This window comes from Pseudomyrmex gracilis, unplaced genomic scaffold (assembly GCF_002006095.1).
Source record: "Pseudomyrmex gracilis isolate BER0280 unplaced genomic scaffold, ASM200609v1 scaffold_281, whole genome shotgun sequence".
NCBI classification, from domain to species: domain Eukaryota; kingdom Metazoa; phylum Arthropoda; class Insecta; order Hymenoptera; family Formicidae; genus Pseudomyrmex; species Pseudomyrmex gracilis.
In genome coordinates this window covers 114,736-131,885 of record NW_018020865.1, presented here as the reverse complement: position 1 = coordinate 131,885, position 17,150 = coordinate 114,736, and the positions used below count along the sequence as shown (strand labels likewise).

The 17,150-nt window shown below is 37.7% G+C and overlaps 1 protein-coding gene across 3 annotated transcripts in view; it reads right to left on the bottom strand.

The window, feature by feature from the left end:
* The window catches only part of LOC109859744 (homeobox protein otx5-B-like), a 17,304-nt gene extending 1,239 nt beyond the window's left edge, over positions 1 to 16,065 (bottom strand). Inside the window, exons 1-5 of one of the 3 annotated variants that reach the window (XM_020438278.1) lie at positions 15,646 to 16,065; positions 6,067 to 6,407; positions 4,324 to 4,475; positions 1,067 to 1,251; positions 651 to 771 (exon numbers count right to left, since the gene is read on the bottom strand). In XM_020438278.1, coding sequence (XP_020293867.1) covers positions 651 to 771; positions 1,067 to 1,251; positions 4,324 to 4,475; positions 6,067 to 6,322 — 714 coding nt within the window. In that variant the 5' untranslated portion in view covers positions 6,323 to 6,407; positions 15,646 to 16,065. Of the gene's footprint in view, positions 1 to 650; positions 772 to 1,066; positions 1,252 to 4,323; positions 4,476 to 6,066; positions 6,408 to 6,811; positions 7,312 to 15,645 lie in introns of those variants that run through there. The other 2 variants (XM_020438280.1, XM_020438279.1) reach the window with 2 other exon arrangements.
* Positions 16,066 to 17,150: the final 1,085 nt, after the last annotated feature.

Sequence of the window (17,150 nt, the reverse complement as noted above, 5' to 3'; positions counted from 1 at the left end):
AACTTTTAACTTGTTAATTATTTTTTTTATTAACTTAACTTTTAATCAATTAATTTCATTATGGATTAACTTATATCTTAACTAAATAAAATTTTTAAGACCTTTAACTGTAACTTAACTTAAATAAAAAAAAAATTTAACTTACCCAACCTTGGATTTTGGCAATTCTTGCGATAACCTTGCGATGATTACATGATTGCAAGCAGTATTGCAATCGTTGAAAAGTTGTCGTAGTAGAAATCGTATAGTTTATCAAAACCCTCATTCTCCATGACAAAATATATAATTTATATTACCCTCATACTCGTAAATCATTACAGACATTCAAAAAAACATACTCTTCGCTGCTTTTGTTAATTGGCTGTAACTTATGACTAATGTAGATACTCAAATTGCACGATCCCTGCGTCTTGTGACAATGGCTGTGTTCAGCGGACTCAACAGTTGAAACATTGTTTTGCGTTTATTGCTAATAACTAAAGAGATGTCTCAACTGCTGAGTCCGCTGAATGCAGCCATTGCGATCATGTGATTTATCTCTTGCAATCAATGTAGAACGACCTTAATACTTGTAATAAATACAAATCAACTAATCGCATGTGAGTAAATACCCGCATATACAAAATACGTTGGGACTGTTATTGACTTACGCTTGGTGGAGTCGTACTGGCTGCTAACAGCAAACTAGTAGCGTTTCCCGCAGGCTTATATTGTGGCGAATCCCTTAAAAGCGCCGGGGAACTTGCCGCTGAGCCGCCAGTACCTCCGCTCCTAAACAGATAAATGCAATAATCATGTGTGTGTGTGTTAGCCACGTTCGTGCAACGAAATTAGTGTTCCAGTATAAAATATTTTGCACGCACGAGGTTTAAATGCAGGGAAATATCTCGCGCGATATACGTTACGACAATGGAGCGTGTAATTGTTATAATTACAATTAAAATTAACAAGATAATTAAGATTATCTTACACATTCCTTGCAGAGATAACATTATTGTTGGTGCATTACAAACGTACATATTAAAGAGTGTATATATGCTCGTTGAGATAAATGAGATATATTTACAGGGGAGTAGTAGCGGGTACTGCAGCGGAAGGCGTGGGCGTGGTAGCAATTGAAGGACTCTTTCCTGGAGGTGGATTATTAGCCGGACTTCCCGAAGGTTTCTTGGATCTCGGCGCTTTATCTTGTTGCTGTTGCTGCTGCTTCTGCTGCTGTCGGCACTTGGCTCTACGATTTTTGAACCATACCTGTAACACACGTAGAATCATCTGCGCTATTATATAATCAAGCATTCTGGCAAAACGTGAACACGGCATTATCATTTAAACAAATAATCGTGCATCTGTTGCAAAGTAAAGCGGATGACATTTTTGCGTTTCATCATGTAAACGCGATTCGATGCAACGAGATCGGCAAGCCCGACCGACGACGGCGGCAGAGCTTTTGCAAAGCTGGCGTAATAGCCAATTATAAGGGAATGTCCCGACTGGCACAGCTATCAATTACCAATCAAGCTGACTGCAGCAACGCGAACGAAAACGTGAACGCATATCGGAAACACATTCGCTACCAGGCTGTCATTAATGCAACAGAATTACGAATACCAATTGGAGTATAGGTCGTCTCACACACCGAGCAACTTCTCTGAATGGAATAAGCCGATTTCGCGTACCAACGGGCTCGCTACAGTTTGCGTTCAAAGTGTCCACCGGTTTTGCACGAACACCTTGTGTAACGAAGCTGCTAATTATGTTTACACAAACTAAAAAGCGTTCTCGCCACTGGCGCGCAAGTGATAAAGCTTAACATTTTATCAATTTCTGTAAGTTTCTTTGACGAACATCATCAAAAGCGTTTCGTTAATATATTTTTCATGTTTTCTAAACGAAACGCTGCAGTTTCCCGTTTTTTTTCAGCAAAACGGAATATTTGTAAATTAAGATTCGGAAATATAAGTACTTCGCGAGAATAAAACATTTCCGATTAGAGATACGAAATGTGAAAAACGATATCTTGCATCTCGTAGTTCGTTTCGCAACGTCACCGATACATATTGATGACAAAGGGAGGAATGAGGTAAATGGAAAGAGAAGTAAAGAGAGAAGAAATACGATAGGAAGAGAAAGACAGAGTAGAACTTGAAGAAGCCTCACGCGATCGATGTTAGAAGCGGAAAGGTGAGCTTGGGTTTCTACGGATTTTCTAGAAAACCAAACTAGCAGTTCACAACTTTTCTATCGAAAGAGTCTGATATATAAAAAATATAGAAAAAATTGTATTTATATATATATATATGTATAAAACATAAATTCTTTGTTTTCAAAATGCGTACGTATACGTTCATGAAGATATTTTATCACGATTAGATATGCTTTACGCTGATATTGAGATACCTACACTGACGAAACATCAATGTTCTTGCAAATTCATCTACTGTAAAAATTTACATTCACGACAGATCACGAGATTAGCATCATTCACGAGAGATAATGTTCAATTTTAATTATAAGTAACAAGCTTTTTGTCTTACTCGATGAATTTTTTCACTGATCAATAGTGAATATTATAATAATTTTATAATACTATTATAATAATTGTTTAGCATGCGCAACTCCTGCAGGTAGCGCTGTAACTTATTGTGCTATACTCTTCGAAAAATTGGCTTTAATATGTACGGCTATTGCGGCGCAGATCTATTATTGTATAATGTATTGTATGATGTGAGAAAACTAGCTTTAGCGAGTCTACAATGGACACAGATACGTCTGCAGTTGAAAAGTCATGCAGGGGCTCGAAAAAATGGCGATCGTAAACGTAGAAGTCTCTGCATGGTTTTGCAGTCGTCTGACGAACGTGCAGAAGACTATGGAAACAGGCTGGGTCCATTCATCCCGTTTATACGCTATAGCCAGGTGTGTTGGGTGGCAATTGCGGATGTGAAACGTCCTTTTCGGCTGTAATGAAGGTGTAATATGCACAATCACGTTTTCAGGTCTTCTGGACATATAACTCGGATCATCGAGCGACTAAATGGCATAGTATCGAGTAACGCCAACATATTGATTCGGACAATGTTATTCAATGCATCGATATATAAGTTTGTATATATGAAAAACACACTTTTTATACAAAAACAATTCTTTTGCTCTCAAGCCATTGAAATGATATGCACCAAATGAGTATATCACGATTTTATGTTGTCAAAATAAGCAAATTTTTTAAATTGTTTCTCTTCTCGAGCTATACTGAACAGCGAATCTAAAAGCGCACATATTTGGTTTTCGTATTTTGTTTTATGTTGACATTGCTGTAAACAGTTGTAAACACTCGGCTTCTGTGTATTAAAGAATACGACATTTTATATAAATGTATATAAAATGTTATATTAGCAAAAGATATATACATTAGACAGAGAGAGAAAAAGAGAGAGAGAGAGAGAGAGACTTATATATATTAGAGCTTTATATATTTCACAAAAAAATTTTGTTTAAGTATTTTAAAGAAGATGATTCATTTCCAGAAGATTGCTATTGATTATTTATATTAATGATTTATTCTCAGAAATCAACTGTACTTATTGTAAATATACATATTGATATCAAAACGTGAATCCACAAATTTGTGTAAGTATTTTTAAAGTGATTGACTAACTCAATTAACTCTAATGAAAGACATATGAGAAAGAATCAATACTGTTCGCACTGTCTGCATGCCGATAGTGCGTACCCCTTGGTAATTGGATACTTTTGTTTCCCTCATGGACATTCATGTGATGCATTTTTTTGCACACTGCAAAGTTGTTTCTTTTCAGGTATTTAAAATTACGTACTCTTTATATTGCATTTTTTAATTATTTTTTGTGAAATAACATTATAAACTAGATTTTCATTTATTGATACTTCTGTATTGTAATAGATAAACATCTTTACAACGAGTATAACTTTAATATTGTACAAATAATAATTAATAGAGAATTATCTCGGGCTCTTTAGTATCAAACTAATAAATGTATGTAAGTCTGGTCAGTAAGAGCCGATCGCAGGATGTTGTGCGAAAATAATGTGCGTATATACATATATGTATGCATACATTTTATATAGTATATGCGTTCACGTGTAAATTTTTCACGTGAGTTTTTTTGAATTGAAATAATACACGTGAACGCATATATGTATATAAAATGTATGCATACATATATATACGCACATTATTTCCGCACAACATCTTGCGATCGGCTCTTACTGACCAGACTTACATACATTTATTAGTTTAATATTGTATGTTATCAAAAGCAAAATAACAAGTTTATAATAATTTACCTGAACTCTCGATTCCGGTAAATTAATTTTCATTGCCACTTCTTCGCGCATAAAGATATCAGGATATTTTGTCTTCGAAAAAAGGCCTTCCAAGACATCCAACTGCGCTCGGGTGAACGTTGTCCTTTCCCGCCGCTGTTTTCTCGGATTGCCTTTAATAAAGAATTTTAAATACAACAGAACACAATACAGCTTTTATCTATGATTGTGATTTTTTCTCAGATGTACCTATACAATAAAACTTTCGATGTTAAATCTAAATATTGTTTACAAAGGTGCACTTATAAAAAGAACCAAAAATTGGTTTTTAAATCTGAAGAGGCTAAATGTTTGATATTCGGCCAAAAATCTTTAAATATGTATTTTTAATTTCTCTAATTAAAATTGAACTATTTTGTGTGGCGCATATCGAAAATTCTTACAATGAATGAGTAAAATTTACTACGCTACGTTGCCACAGGTCAATTACTGCTTTAATAACTAATCGATACAATATGATTATTAATATAAATAGAATAAATGATCTGATCATTAATAATTAAATTAACAACAGCAATAATATTTTCACGAGTTGGAAGCAACTTTCATACATAATGTAGTAGCTTTTATATATTAGCATGATTAATAAATAACTCCATATTATACCGCATTACTAACACTTCCGTATTACCACTATTCTGTCAATATAATATTATAAGTTGCTGGAACAATTAAAATATATATATATGTATATACAGTACTCTCCATAAGTTTGGAAACATCCTGTTTTACAGGCAAACAATAACATGACAGCAATCTGTGTATGTTTTTGGTTTAAATACATTAAATACATTGACGTTCAAATGATGATAACTATTTTTATCTAGAACACTTATAAGTATATGTCGAAAATATGTCAGACAATCATTTCGTGGCATCGTGCTTATGTGCGTAAATACACGTCAGAAAAACAGTAGATCATTTGAATGTCGTCAATTACAATTTCTGTAAAAATAGTTAACTATTTGAGTCGCAGATTGATTTTAGACACTGTAAAACTTGTAAAAGCTACAATTATCAAAAATAGCAAACAGGATGTGGCAAAACAAGTACCAATAGACAAACAATAAACCAGCGCGCGAAATTCAATTCTGAGCGCTTTGATGCCACGAAATGATTGTCCGATATATTTTTGGCATATACAAACTTATAAGTGTTCTAGATAAAAATGTTTATAAAACTACAAAATTTGATAGTAAGAGTCGATACGCTAAATGTTTTGCAGTATAAATATATTTGAATATATATTTATTTATATATCTGAATATATATATTTAGTTGAAAAAACTGATAATTCAAAATAATTAGGACAGACCCAACAGCCGGTAGTTCATAAATATATAAACCACCACTATCTGTGATGTTTTTTTAGGAGTTTACATTTTCTACACATGATTATTTGAATTGAAATTTTTCAATTCGTGATTTTATAGGATACTTGATTTGCATTACATATATGAGCATCCATTTTCCCTCCCAACTAATTTAGAAATTATATTGTAAAAAAATGTTTATTATCATTTAAGACGTCTTACAATATATTCAAACCAAAACCATGCACAGATCGCTGTCATGCAATTGTTTGATACACTTTTATATAATTGTATACACACACGCGCGCGCATGATCTGATTTGACAATTTAAAAACTTGCTCCCGACTTGTTCATTACTAAAACTAATAAAACAATATGATGGGCACTCACAGTAGTAAGACTCACCGGCAGGTGTGCAACCGGGATAGCCAATAGTAGAATGTAACGCTTCGATTGGTGGCATACCGAGTGCGCTTACATACGGATTTGTCTTGAGAGCGCCGTAGGGTCCCGCGGCGGACGCGCCGAACGCCGCGGGCCCAAAAAGCTCGGAGGCCGAGGTGGTGGAAGCGGCGAGGCCCCCGAGTTCGGTAGCACCGGCTCCTCCGCTGCAGCCGGAAGTACCTCCGAGGCTATTCGGCCACATCAGCACCCCCTCGGCCCCCAGCACGACTATCTCCCGGCTGCGGGACCTTTAAAGTGACGTCTTCAACGTCTAAGAGACGTTTTGGCTGGAAAGAAACAAGAAAAATTATTTAAAACTAAATTTTTATTTAAAACTTTTTGCAAAAACACAAGTTTTTTTCTAATTAGCAATCACAATCATTGAGGTTGTTAAAAACAATTATTTTTGCAGTGTGATCAGAAAAATAAAGCTGTAAAGTATTGCATATTGTAAAAAAACTAAACTACTTATAATGTATTATAAAATGCAAAAGATTCAAATTGTGTTTTTGTTTTAGAAAATGTTATTTCTAATAAAAGTGTACAAAGTGCACAAAACAAAGCTATAGTCATTGTAGATTTTTACTTTAGTTTTGAATTCTGTTTCGTTTATATTCTGTTGTTACTAGAATAGAATTTGACTCCACAGATCTCATTTAAAAATAGACAATTTCATGTTTTTATCAATTACCATAGATAATGCGTCGTTTCTTTTCACTTTAGTCAAGAAAGGCCGTCAATGTTTTAAATCAACACAAATTGGTTGTTATCGCTCAGGATAGAACAACACGATTGCAGCAGATGTGTGCAGCGGAAGATAATCCGATAAAGATGCAACAGGACTCCAGAAAGATACACTCTTGGGAACTCCCCCTACCAAAAGCGGGCCACAAATCTAATTCTGAAAATGCATCATCGGCGAAAATTGAGAACACGGCGAACAACGGCTATGTTGGAAGATCCTGACGCACAACACGCCTGCTGCGACTTTCCGTTGCGTTCTTAGCCGGTTGACTTAAGTCGCGTTTTATCCTCTCCGATTACAAAGTCAGAAACAACGCTTTGCTCCTTTGCGCCATCACGAACGATCTTCTCCTCCGGTGGCGACTTGTTAATTTGTTTGCCACCACGTTTATTACATCTACGCGTTGCACATCTGCGATATGGCCGAACAACGACGGAACGCGTATTGTTTCCTGTCTCCTGGACGTCGCCGTCCATATGTCTCGGATTAAGGGATGCTAATCGGTAAGTACTTAACGTCCACAGTACAAAAAAACAATCGGATGACGACAACACGTCGCATCATGACGCGATGTGTGTCCCTGAGAGATAATCATTTTTATTGCATGCAAGATGTAGGACACTTGACTTGGGTTTAATCTTTATTAGCCGTCGACTTCTATGTACCTAATCGCATTTGGTGTAGATATATCCATAGATATAATTTACTTATATCAAGTCCTTCCTTAAATTCTACCAATCATCGCTTGGTACAGATAAATTAAATTTCATTTTCGGAGCGCGCTGAATTTTACATAAAGCTCCACAAGAGTTAGATTAAACTGAAATGAATTAAAGTTGAAATTTTCAATAGCTCAGATATAAAAGTCTTACATTCACGTGAAAAGATTTCTACTTACAACGACTTGTTAGCCGTTGGCATAGACGTGGACGGGCTGATTCGACGATTCGTCTGTGTTTCCAAAATGAAATCTTACACCAGCAAACCCGTCTTTAATAATGTATTGTTCCGTGTCCTCTCTTAACTGCGCGCTATATTGAAACTAGATTTCACTGAATAGAACCACGCCATACGAGAGGCCTCTTCAGAATACTAACAGAGCTACTGCAGCACGAGTCTTTTCGCGCAAATATGGATGAAACACACTCACTTCCGCGTATATGTATATACGTATGTACATTGCATCCTGTTGCGTCCGCAATTGAAATTTATATTACTATTCAAGTCTTCGTTATACGCTGCAATTTAACTACTGATAGAGAGCGTATAAAATACTATGTACAAGAGAGAGAGAGAGCAAGTCACTTTATGATATTGAACCGACAACTTAAATAGTGGTTTCTCGCGTAAATAACCGCTATAAATTGAAATAAAAAAAGACTATCAGATTTACAAATTAAAATAATAATAATAATAACTTAAAACATACTTTACTTCTTGAGCATTTAAATATAACATGTATCACGATTTATGTCCTGAAATTGAATGCGACATAATTCTTGTTTTTAAAAAATGTAAAATGTTTTCATAGAGATGTTACATCGCTCGATAAAATTATTAATACCTAAACATCGCAATAAAAATTCGAGCTCTCACCGTATTACGTTACTAATATTATGTCTCATTACGCTTGCGCGGAAATTTTCTCCAATCTTTGGAACCAAAATGAAGCTGCCACCCGCTGAAAAAGAATCCATAGAGTATATACACTATCCCGTGACGCCGCTCTTCTCTCGACTATATTAAAATTTTGCCCGTTATGAAAGGAAGGGCGAAACACGAAGAAAAGGCAAGGTATTCTCCCGGGTCCTCCTGAAATCAGTCAGGCACACATCACTACTTTTGTGCACTTACGCGTCTCGCATCGGCCACAAAAAGCACTTGTTACACGCCATCCAACATGAGTAGAAAAACGTTGAAAACAACTGTCACACTTTTAAAATCTTTTTAACGACGCCGTATTGTGATATTTACGCGCACTGTCACGGGGAGATTATTAACCTTTCTATTAATTTTTGTTATTCCAACAACACAAAGTTTTTTTCCTTAGTATCATTATGAAAAAAATTAATTTATTGTCATTAAAAAGTACGAAAGTTTTAATATTTATAAATATTTATATTTTTACCATATATATATATATATATACTGAATCTCTCTAATTCAATATTTTTTATTAGAATATTGTAACTATTTTTTCGAAATATTACGACGATGTATTATCGTTTGTTTGCACTTTTGATACATCAAGACCGCGAGAAAAAAAACTACGAGAAAGAACACGAGAAAGACAGAGAAAAAGAGAGAAAGAGAAAGAGAAAGAGAAAAAGAAAGAGAGAGAGAGAGAGAGAGAGAATGAGCAAAAACGAGCACTGAACGGTCCTCTTATTACGGCAGCCAGAAGTCTCTTTATCTTTGTGCACTTCGGTGCACGGGACAATGCACTTGTTACAGACCGCCAAGTGTGGACAAAATGTCCAGGGCCGCCACTCGATTGGCCCTCGAGGGCACTCGAATAGTCTACGACCCTGCAGAGACCCGAGTGAAACGGTAGAACTAGAGAAAGATAGCGAAGGTGCCTTTTACACCCCCGCGCACTCTCTCAAATCCCCTTGTTCCCGACGAATCGATCTCCCGCTGCAACGAGTCACCCCCACTCGCGCCCTTCGATAGTTCTAGTGCAAACACTTTGCGTTACCAATCGACAGATATATACTGGCATGCCGTCTTTAATGACTATTAAATCCCCATTATTACGTCCCACGTACATTCTGCATGTGAGGAGGAGAGACAGAGACAGTGAAGGTGTTCACTCTTATCGTCGAAGAATTCCATTTACTAACGTCCAGCAGATCATATCTATGCGGATTAGTTGAGCGAATAGAGTGCACGTGCATATGTGAATATGAATTATGTTGAGTTTTAAATTTGTTTTACAATTTTTTGTACATTTTATCCGAAACTCTGCAAAAAGTTCTTTCAAATTTTGTCAGTCAGTTTTAGACAATCAAAAGTTGTTTTTCGCACTTATGAACATGTAATTGCGCTAATAATGTAATTTATTATTTATTTATTGCATTTATACAAACAAACACTATAATATATTAGTATTGTGATAGTAGTATAATAATATATATAAAATTGTAATTTTGTTGTGCCGAAATGCAGTTGAAACGCAGAACTCTAAAAGTTTTTTTCTTGTTATTGGCGCGCGCATTGCGAAAATTATAACGCAAAGAAATGCTTGTGATGCGCGCACGCACGCACGCACGCACGTACACACACACACACACACACCCCGAAAACAAGTCGTATCCGGATTCATCGTATCAAGGGATGCAACGTCGTTTCTGCATTAGGTAGCGCGGTTTACGGCTTCAGTATACTCCGGCAGTACACGAAGAATGACACACTGCTATCCTAGAAAGTTAAGTCGCGGTCGCATTGTTTCCAGGAGTATTTGCACACAACCGCATTGTTCTTGAAAGGCTCGCCCCCATAGTTCCACAATGAGCGTATACGTACGTGCGTAGCGTCAAGTGCAGTCGTGTTTGAACCTCGCGAAGAAAGCCAGAAGGTACTTGTGAAACAAGCGAGGCATTAACCGATTTCACGAACGATTTTTCAAGATTGAACCTTGTGTGCTTTCGTTCAAATGCGCATACATGCTTTCGTGTAGTAATCTCTCTACGCATAAGTATATTTCATTTCTCCTTACTGGCAGCTTCGTGACTTAGCATTCTCAATATAACGATCCTGATACATATCGCGCGTATCTCAAGAATAGTGATATGAAATTTAACAATCAATAAATTGGCAGCAAGTTGAATATAATTCGCTATTACACAATTCACCACTTGTAGTGCATTTGCTGTACAAAGAACATAAGATATCTAATCAATATCGAATAATAAAATTATTATCGTCATTTAATTAGATACCTAACGAGACATCAGGCACTTGTAGCTGTGACGAGTTCGTGCAGCCTTTCCATAAAATAATTGACTCAGTATTATATATTGAGCTTGAACTTTTTCACAGGAATATGGCTTTATGTCTCGCGGCGTCGTGCACTTTCACCCTGTATTGTGGTTGAATACCCGCTCTGTCAAGAAGCAGGCGTATACATAACCATGCGCACCAAGTCGTGCACGAGGAAACGTCTTTCTATCGAAGAGTCGCATTGAATACAATCTTAGCCCCGGGTATACGATGTTTGTTGCGCGTTCATTGAGCGTAAAACTTAATTCCCGTAGAAATTCTACGAGAAGTATACACGAAAGTATATACGCTGGGGAGGAGGCTTGTTCTCCGAAAGTTAGTCTTTATTCTCAGCCGGCAAAAAAGGACATGCCAATGGTTGCACCCCGTCGCCCGACGGGGATGAGCCTTCTTCATTTCCATCATGTCTCCCTTCTCCCTCTTGTCTCCATTTCGCTTCGTGCTCCTTTATGTTCCGCTCTGACGGTGAAACTTACTGATTCCTCGGAGCCAATTTTGAGAATATTTTGTTCCCTCCGGTTTTTCGACGTTCACGGTTCTATAGTGGCCACATCAATCCTCCCGTCGAAGGCACGGCGCGACATTGGGACCCGTTCGCACGTGATAACATCTACCAGGGATTCCGAGAGACTTGATGCTTCGATGCCGGAGTCGAGATTGAATTCGTGGCAGCAAATCGAGAACGAGAGTTATGGCGGAGTTCTCTGAAAATTCCGCTTAAAAGGGCAGGGCTTTTTGATCAATATATGTTTAATGTATCTCGACAATAAACGCATTTTATCATTTATGGCAATTAACGCAAATTTGCACTTTTATGATTAATATAAATTGTCAATCGTTTGGATTATGTGATTCTGTGACATAAAAATGTTAGTGAAAAAACAAAGAATGCATTAATTTTTAATGTAGAGAGATAAATTTTGTTTTTAGATATATTGACTTCTGTTCTTCATATATATATGTATATATACATATATATTGTAGAAGCCCTAGGAATATTTGTCAACGTGTTGTTCGGCTTCCTTGTCTTTTTCAGCTTGAAAGTGATTATATAAGTAATTGAATTTTATGGATAGAAGTACGTGTAAATATTATATCTTTTTACTCTTAAATATATATATATATATATATATATATATATATATGTATATATATATAACATATGTATGTATCTTCACGTCATAAACTTTCAACGAACAATAAAAAATATGTTTCTTAATATAAAAACTTTTTATTCTTGCGTATAGATTTCTAACTGTCCTTGACTTCGTCAATTGTAGAAACCTTAGTAAACATTTGCTACCTTTGTTATTCGGCTTCCTCATTACTTTCAACACAGAAGTAGTATTAAACCTTTAACTAAAATATTTAAAACGTATTGCTCAATTCGCTTCGTCATGTTTTTCCAATGTGCAGAAATATCACATTTGTATATTTATCGCAAAACATCTTAACATGCAATACGTAATTTAATGATCAATGAGAGCCTTAAGTTGTATGTTCCTTGCAAAATAAATAAATAAATAAATATATATTTATATTTCTTTGTGTAAATTTTATATGTGAATCACATGGAAAGCGAAAAATTCTAGATTCGACTTCTGGCCGAGGTGTTTTTTCGCAATATTTTAAAATTAGATAGGGGGTATACGAGCATTTATCATATACGAGATGCAAGCATTCTATATGAATTTACGAATTGAAATTTTAATTCAAGCTTCACGTGTAAAATTTATACAAAGAAGTATAAATATATATATATTTATTTCGCAACGAACATCTAGCGTAAGGCTCTCATTGACCGTTAAATTATGTGTTGTTAGTTTTAAACTTCTAGAATCTAAACTCTTCATTAGTTGTTATCTTAACATGTGTTTGATCGTCTCGATTTGACGTATGTAGAGTATGTATACATCTTCGTATTCATAACTTTTGTTGTAACTAGTCATAATTTTTTTGTAACTATCATGCAGCTAACACATTTTCACACTTTCAAGCAATATATACAACATATCTTAACAGCAACATTGCATTCGTAAATCAACCATCGTTTTATTACGCTATTATGTAGACAGAGAACACACAAATAACATTTGCAAATTTTTCTTGATGTAACGTTTTTCTCACATTTCAACTATAAACTCTAAACCTGCATTAATTAAAAGTTCTTCGAAACTTTCAATGTAATCTCTTTTTGATCTGATTCACCATTTGTTTACCATCATCACCGTGTGTAACATTTTTCACAACGATATGCATAAACATTTTTTGCATAAAAAGTCGCTTTAAGCACCATCTTTTGTCTCGTATTGAACAATAACACGTTGTTTCGTTTAGGAGTGATTTGAACGCGTCTGCGATAGACTTTTCGCATTAGATTATAAGATCGAACACCAACTAGAATCCAAAGCGTACTCCGTTGTGAGTCGCAGAAGACACGTTGCATGGGCGACGACGACGACGACGACGACGACGACGACGATGACGACGACGACGACGACGACGACGACGACGACGACGACGACGAGGAGACGAAGGACATTCTCGTAGAAGGCGGACCTTAACCGGGAGGGAGGCAAGCCAAGAAGATTACCGTAAGCAGATTATTTCCATGGAAATCCCGCTGGCCAACTCTCTCGGCACGCTACGACGTCGCACTGTTTCGGGGCCAAAACTTCCCGCGAAATTGCAGGCGCGAACGGAAGTAGTCGAAGCTTGGCGCAGCGTGCTGCAAGATCTGCTCTGACAGCAGCCGTCGAACATCATAGATAAGATTATTGAAGGATCAAACATCGCGTACAACATAAAATAGATCCTGACGAGCTTCCGTCGCGCAGTTTCGAAAAACCAACAAGAGTTGCTTTGCAAGACTTCTATATGAAATATGTATGTGGACGCGTTCCACATGTGTTATTCACTTGTTGTAATTTTAATGACAAACAAAAATCATAACTATTGATTACAGAAAGTTAATTAACGTATTAATAACAACGTTCTTAAGCACTATTACTTTATAATAACGTGTTTAATTATTCTAATAATATGTTATTTTGTTTGAACAATCAGTTGCCAATATAGTTGATACAGATGCAAAGCAAGCAACAAAATGTCGTAGACGAAAATAATACAATTTTTGCGCTAGTGATGTGCTTTGATATGTGCTAAACTGATTGGAAATTTTTATTGGCTTTACTGAAATATAACAGATATTTCTTTTTTTACACAAAAATGTAACATTGTGATTGGTGCAACGTTATTAATAGTGCAACATGAAGATAAAGTGTACTGTCTTTGATTAAAATTTGTTTCTGGATTTTGTGCGCGTTGGCTAATAATCCCAAATACTGGCTTCAATTATAGTCTTGCAGTGAATAATATGATATCTATATTTTTTTAGCACGCGTAAACGTTAATATCGGGTATTTCATGGGGGTTCGCGCACTTTTTCCACGTCACTCGCGAAATTTCCCTCGCTGTGCGGAATTTCGCACGGTTATTTCGAAACAAGTTCGCCCACGAATTTATACATTCTCTCTTTGGCCGGATGAAAGCTTCCATGTACGCTTCGCCGATTAAATGTCGGCGTTTTCGAGGTATTCGCGCACCGCAGCGCCCGAATTCGGTTGATTCGCTCGGCCGGGATTCTCTCTGTCTCTTTTTTTTCTCGTTTACCGCGAGAAGTAATCGCAGAGGATATATCCGCAATCCGCAGAAATCATAAAAACCGTGGCGTACGCGCGGTCGAATTCGGTTTCGCGAGAGAATCCGCACAGTGGGAATGGTTATTAATCACGTGTGCTTAATAAGAAAGGTGAAAATTTTTATCGAAATGTAGACCACTAGCTGTTCATAAATGCGGATTATCATGTATGAATATTTTGGTTATAACAGCGCCCCGCATAATTCACGTCAAATTTTTGGAGTTTATGCCTTTCGAGTAATATACTCTTCATCGAGTAGATATTTAATGAGGTTAGACGCCAAATATTCTTATTCTAAAATATTTGCGATTCAATAACAAACATTTTCACGGCTAAACACCTTATTTTATCAATCAAATGTTACTTATTCGTGAGACGAATCGAGTGACTAATAACATATCTCCCTGATTGCTATCTGTATAAATCTTATAATGTGATGATTTGTGTAATTGTTTAGCAAAACGAGCAGAGAGAGTGTGCACACTTTTATAATTAGATAAATAATTTAAAAAAATAAATTTGCAATCTTGATAATATACAAAACATTTGTACAATAATATAAATGCAGAAAGAGTGGAAATAAACAATTAATTTATGTCACTTTTTCAAAAGTCTTGACATTTTTTTTTTGTTGACGAAAAAACCTTTAAAAGAAAAAAACTGCCACCAACGTTATCATGTTTACTGAACGCGCGCTTTACAAAATTCAACAAAGTCGCGTCAATCTTTTGACTATCAAAGACACGTTCCAGTGATTTAGCGCCGACCGGTCATAGCATCAAGTTGTATGAACAGATGAACAATATTCCTGTGAACACGTGGACCTATGTAGGTCAATTCGCCAGACAATTCACGAATTGTGAACGGAAACTCTAGGAATATTTTGACGACTGCAAAAGTGACATCAATTTAGGATGCAATAAGACTCGAGAAAAAAAGCGGCATTTTTGAAAAATCGATCTTTGATCGCTGACATTATTCGTCCGTATTTTGGAGCTACATTACTTTCTGGCATGACAATAGTCGAGAACGATCACGATATCGAAATCCCTGAAATAGTGAGAGGACGCTACTCACCCGCGAGCACTCGTAATTGCCAGCGCCGCTGCTCCCGCGTCGATATTCCTCGTCTTGAGTCCGATAATCCAGACGAAGCCCCCGCGCGAACTCGCACTCTAACACACACCGTAGTCGGACGCGTAGTACTCGCCGGCGCGCTCCAATGTCAGAAAAGAGACGGGCTAGGTCGTTCGATCTTTCGGCACCGCGCACACCACCGAAACCGGCGCTATTCTACGGCGCGTTTCAGCACTCCACAGACGAACCCGACTCACCGAGAACGAGCGCGACCGATAGCTCGTAGAATACGGATGTATACACGATAATGACTATTCTATTCCCTAATCCGTCGTCCACGGCGCGCGGTTCCTCTCTCGTTCCGTCTCACTCTCTCGCGATTGCCCTTTCTTCCACTCTTTCTCTATCGCTCGCTCGCTCTCTTTCTTTTTCTCTCTCTCTCTCTCTCTCTCTCTGTCTTTGTTTTCTATCTCTCTCTTCTCTTTCTCCCTCTCTCTCTCTCTCTCTCTCTCCCTCTCTCTTTCTCGATCGTTCCCGTTCCCTCTCTTTATCCGTGCAAGTCCATCTCACTCCTTTCCTCTGTCTCTCTCTCACGGAATGTGGGACAGATGGACAGAGATGGTAGACCAGGCGAGAGACGACGACGGTCGGTGAGACCAGCGCGAACGGCTATTATAACAGGAGGGCGTAGGAGAGCGCCCGGCTCAACTTTTCACGAGAACTTTAGTTGTTACGGATCGCTCTCTTGGTCGAGGGGTTATGTGCGCGAGGGGGACGCTCGTTTGCCGACCGTCAGCGGGGAAGGGACGCTGGCGTTGAGCGCACAGAGAGAGGGAACGAGGTGCGCGATGCGGTCGCAAAACGACACAGATACAGTCACAGTGATACGAGAAAGGCAAATGCAGAAGCGAGAGAACGGAAGCGAAACTAAAAGCGACGCAACGAGGAAAAGGCGCGCGCGAGCGCGCGCATAACACGTGGGGAGGGGATAAAGGAAGGAAAAGTGGGAGTGAAGGAGTGGGTGTGATAGAGAGGGCGAGCAGAAGAGGCGAAAGAAAGAGAGACGGAGATCAATTCTCCACTGTAGGTTAAAGTGAGAAGCAACTACGTGCTTCGTCGAACCGCGTCGACTCGTTCCCGAGTGGCGTGGCAAGGGCAGTACCGACGTCGTTGCAGCTGCGTAGTGGGGAACCAATAGCGAATCGGAATACATCGGTCTCGCCAGCCGCGATGGCAGCGCCGTGTGACAACGGCGCGTTTACCCCGTACAGTCCGTCTCTAAAAATACACTGAAACCGGGAGTTCTCTTCTCGCTCGCTCTTCTTCTTTTGTTTCTTTTTCACTTCGCAACGCGATCTTCCTTCGCTCTTGTCATCAACGATGTATCCTTCTCGTTCGAAAGTGTAGAGATACGAATATGTAAAGATTTTACAAGGAAATAGATAAGAGTCGCTGGCTGTTATTTCGCGACGTTAAGAGTAAGCATGCTTCGACAATTTTGGGAG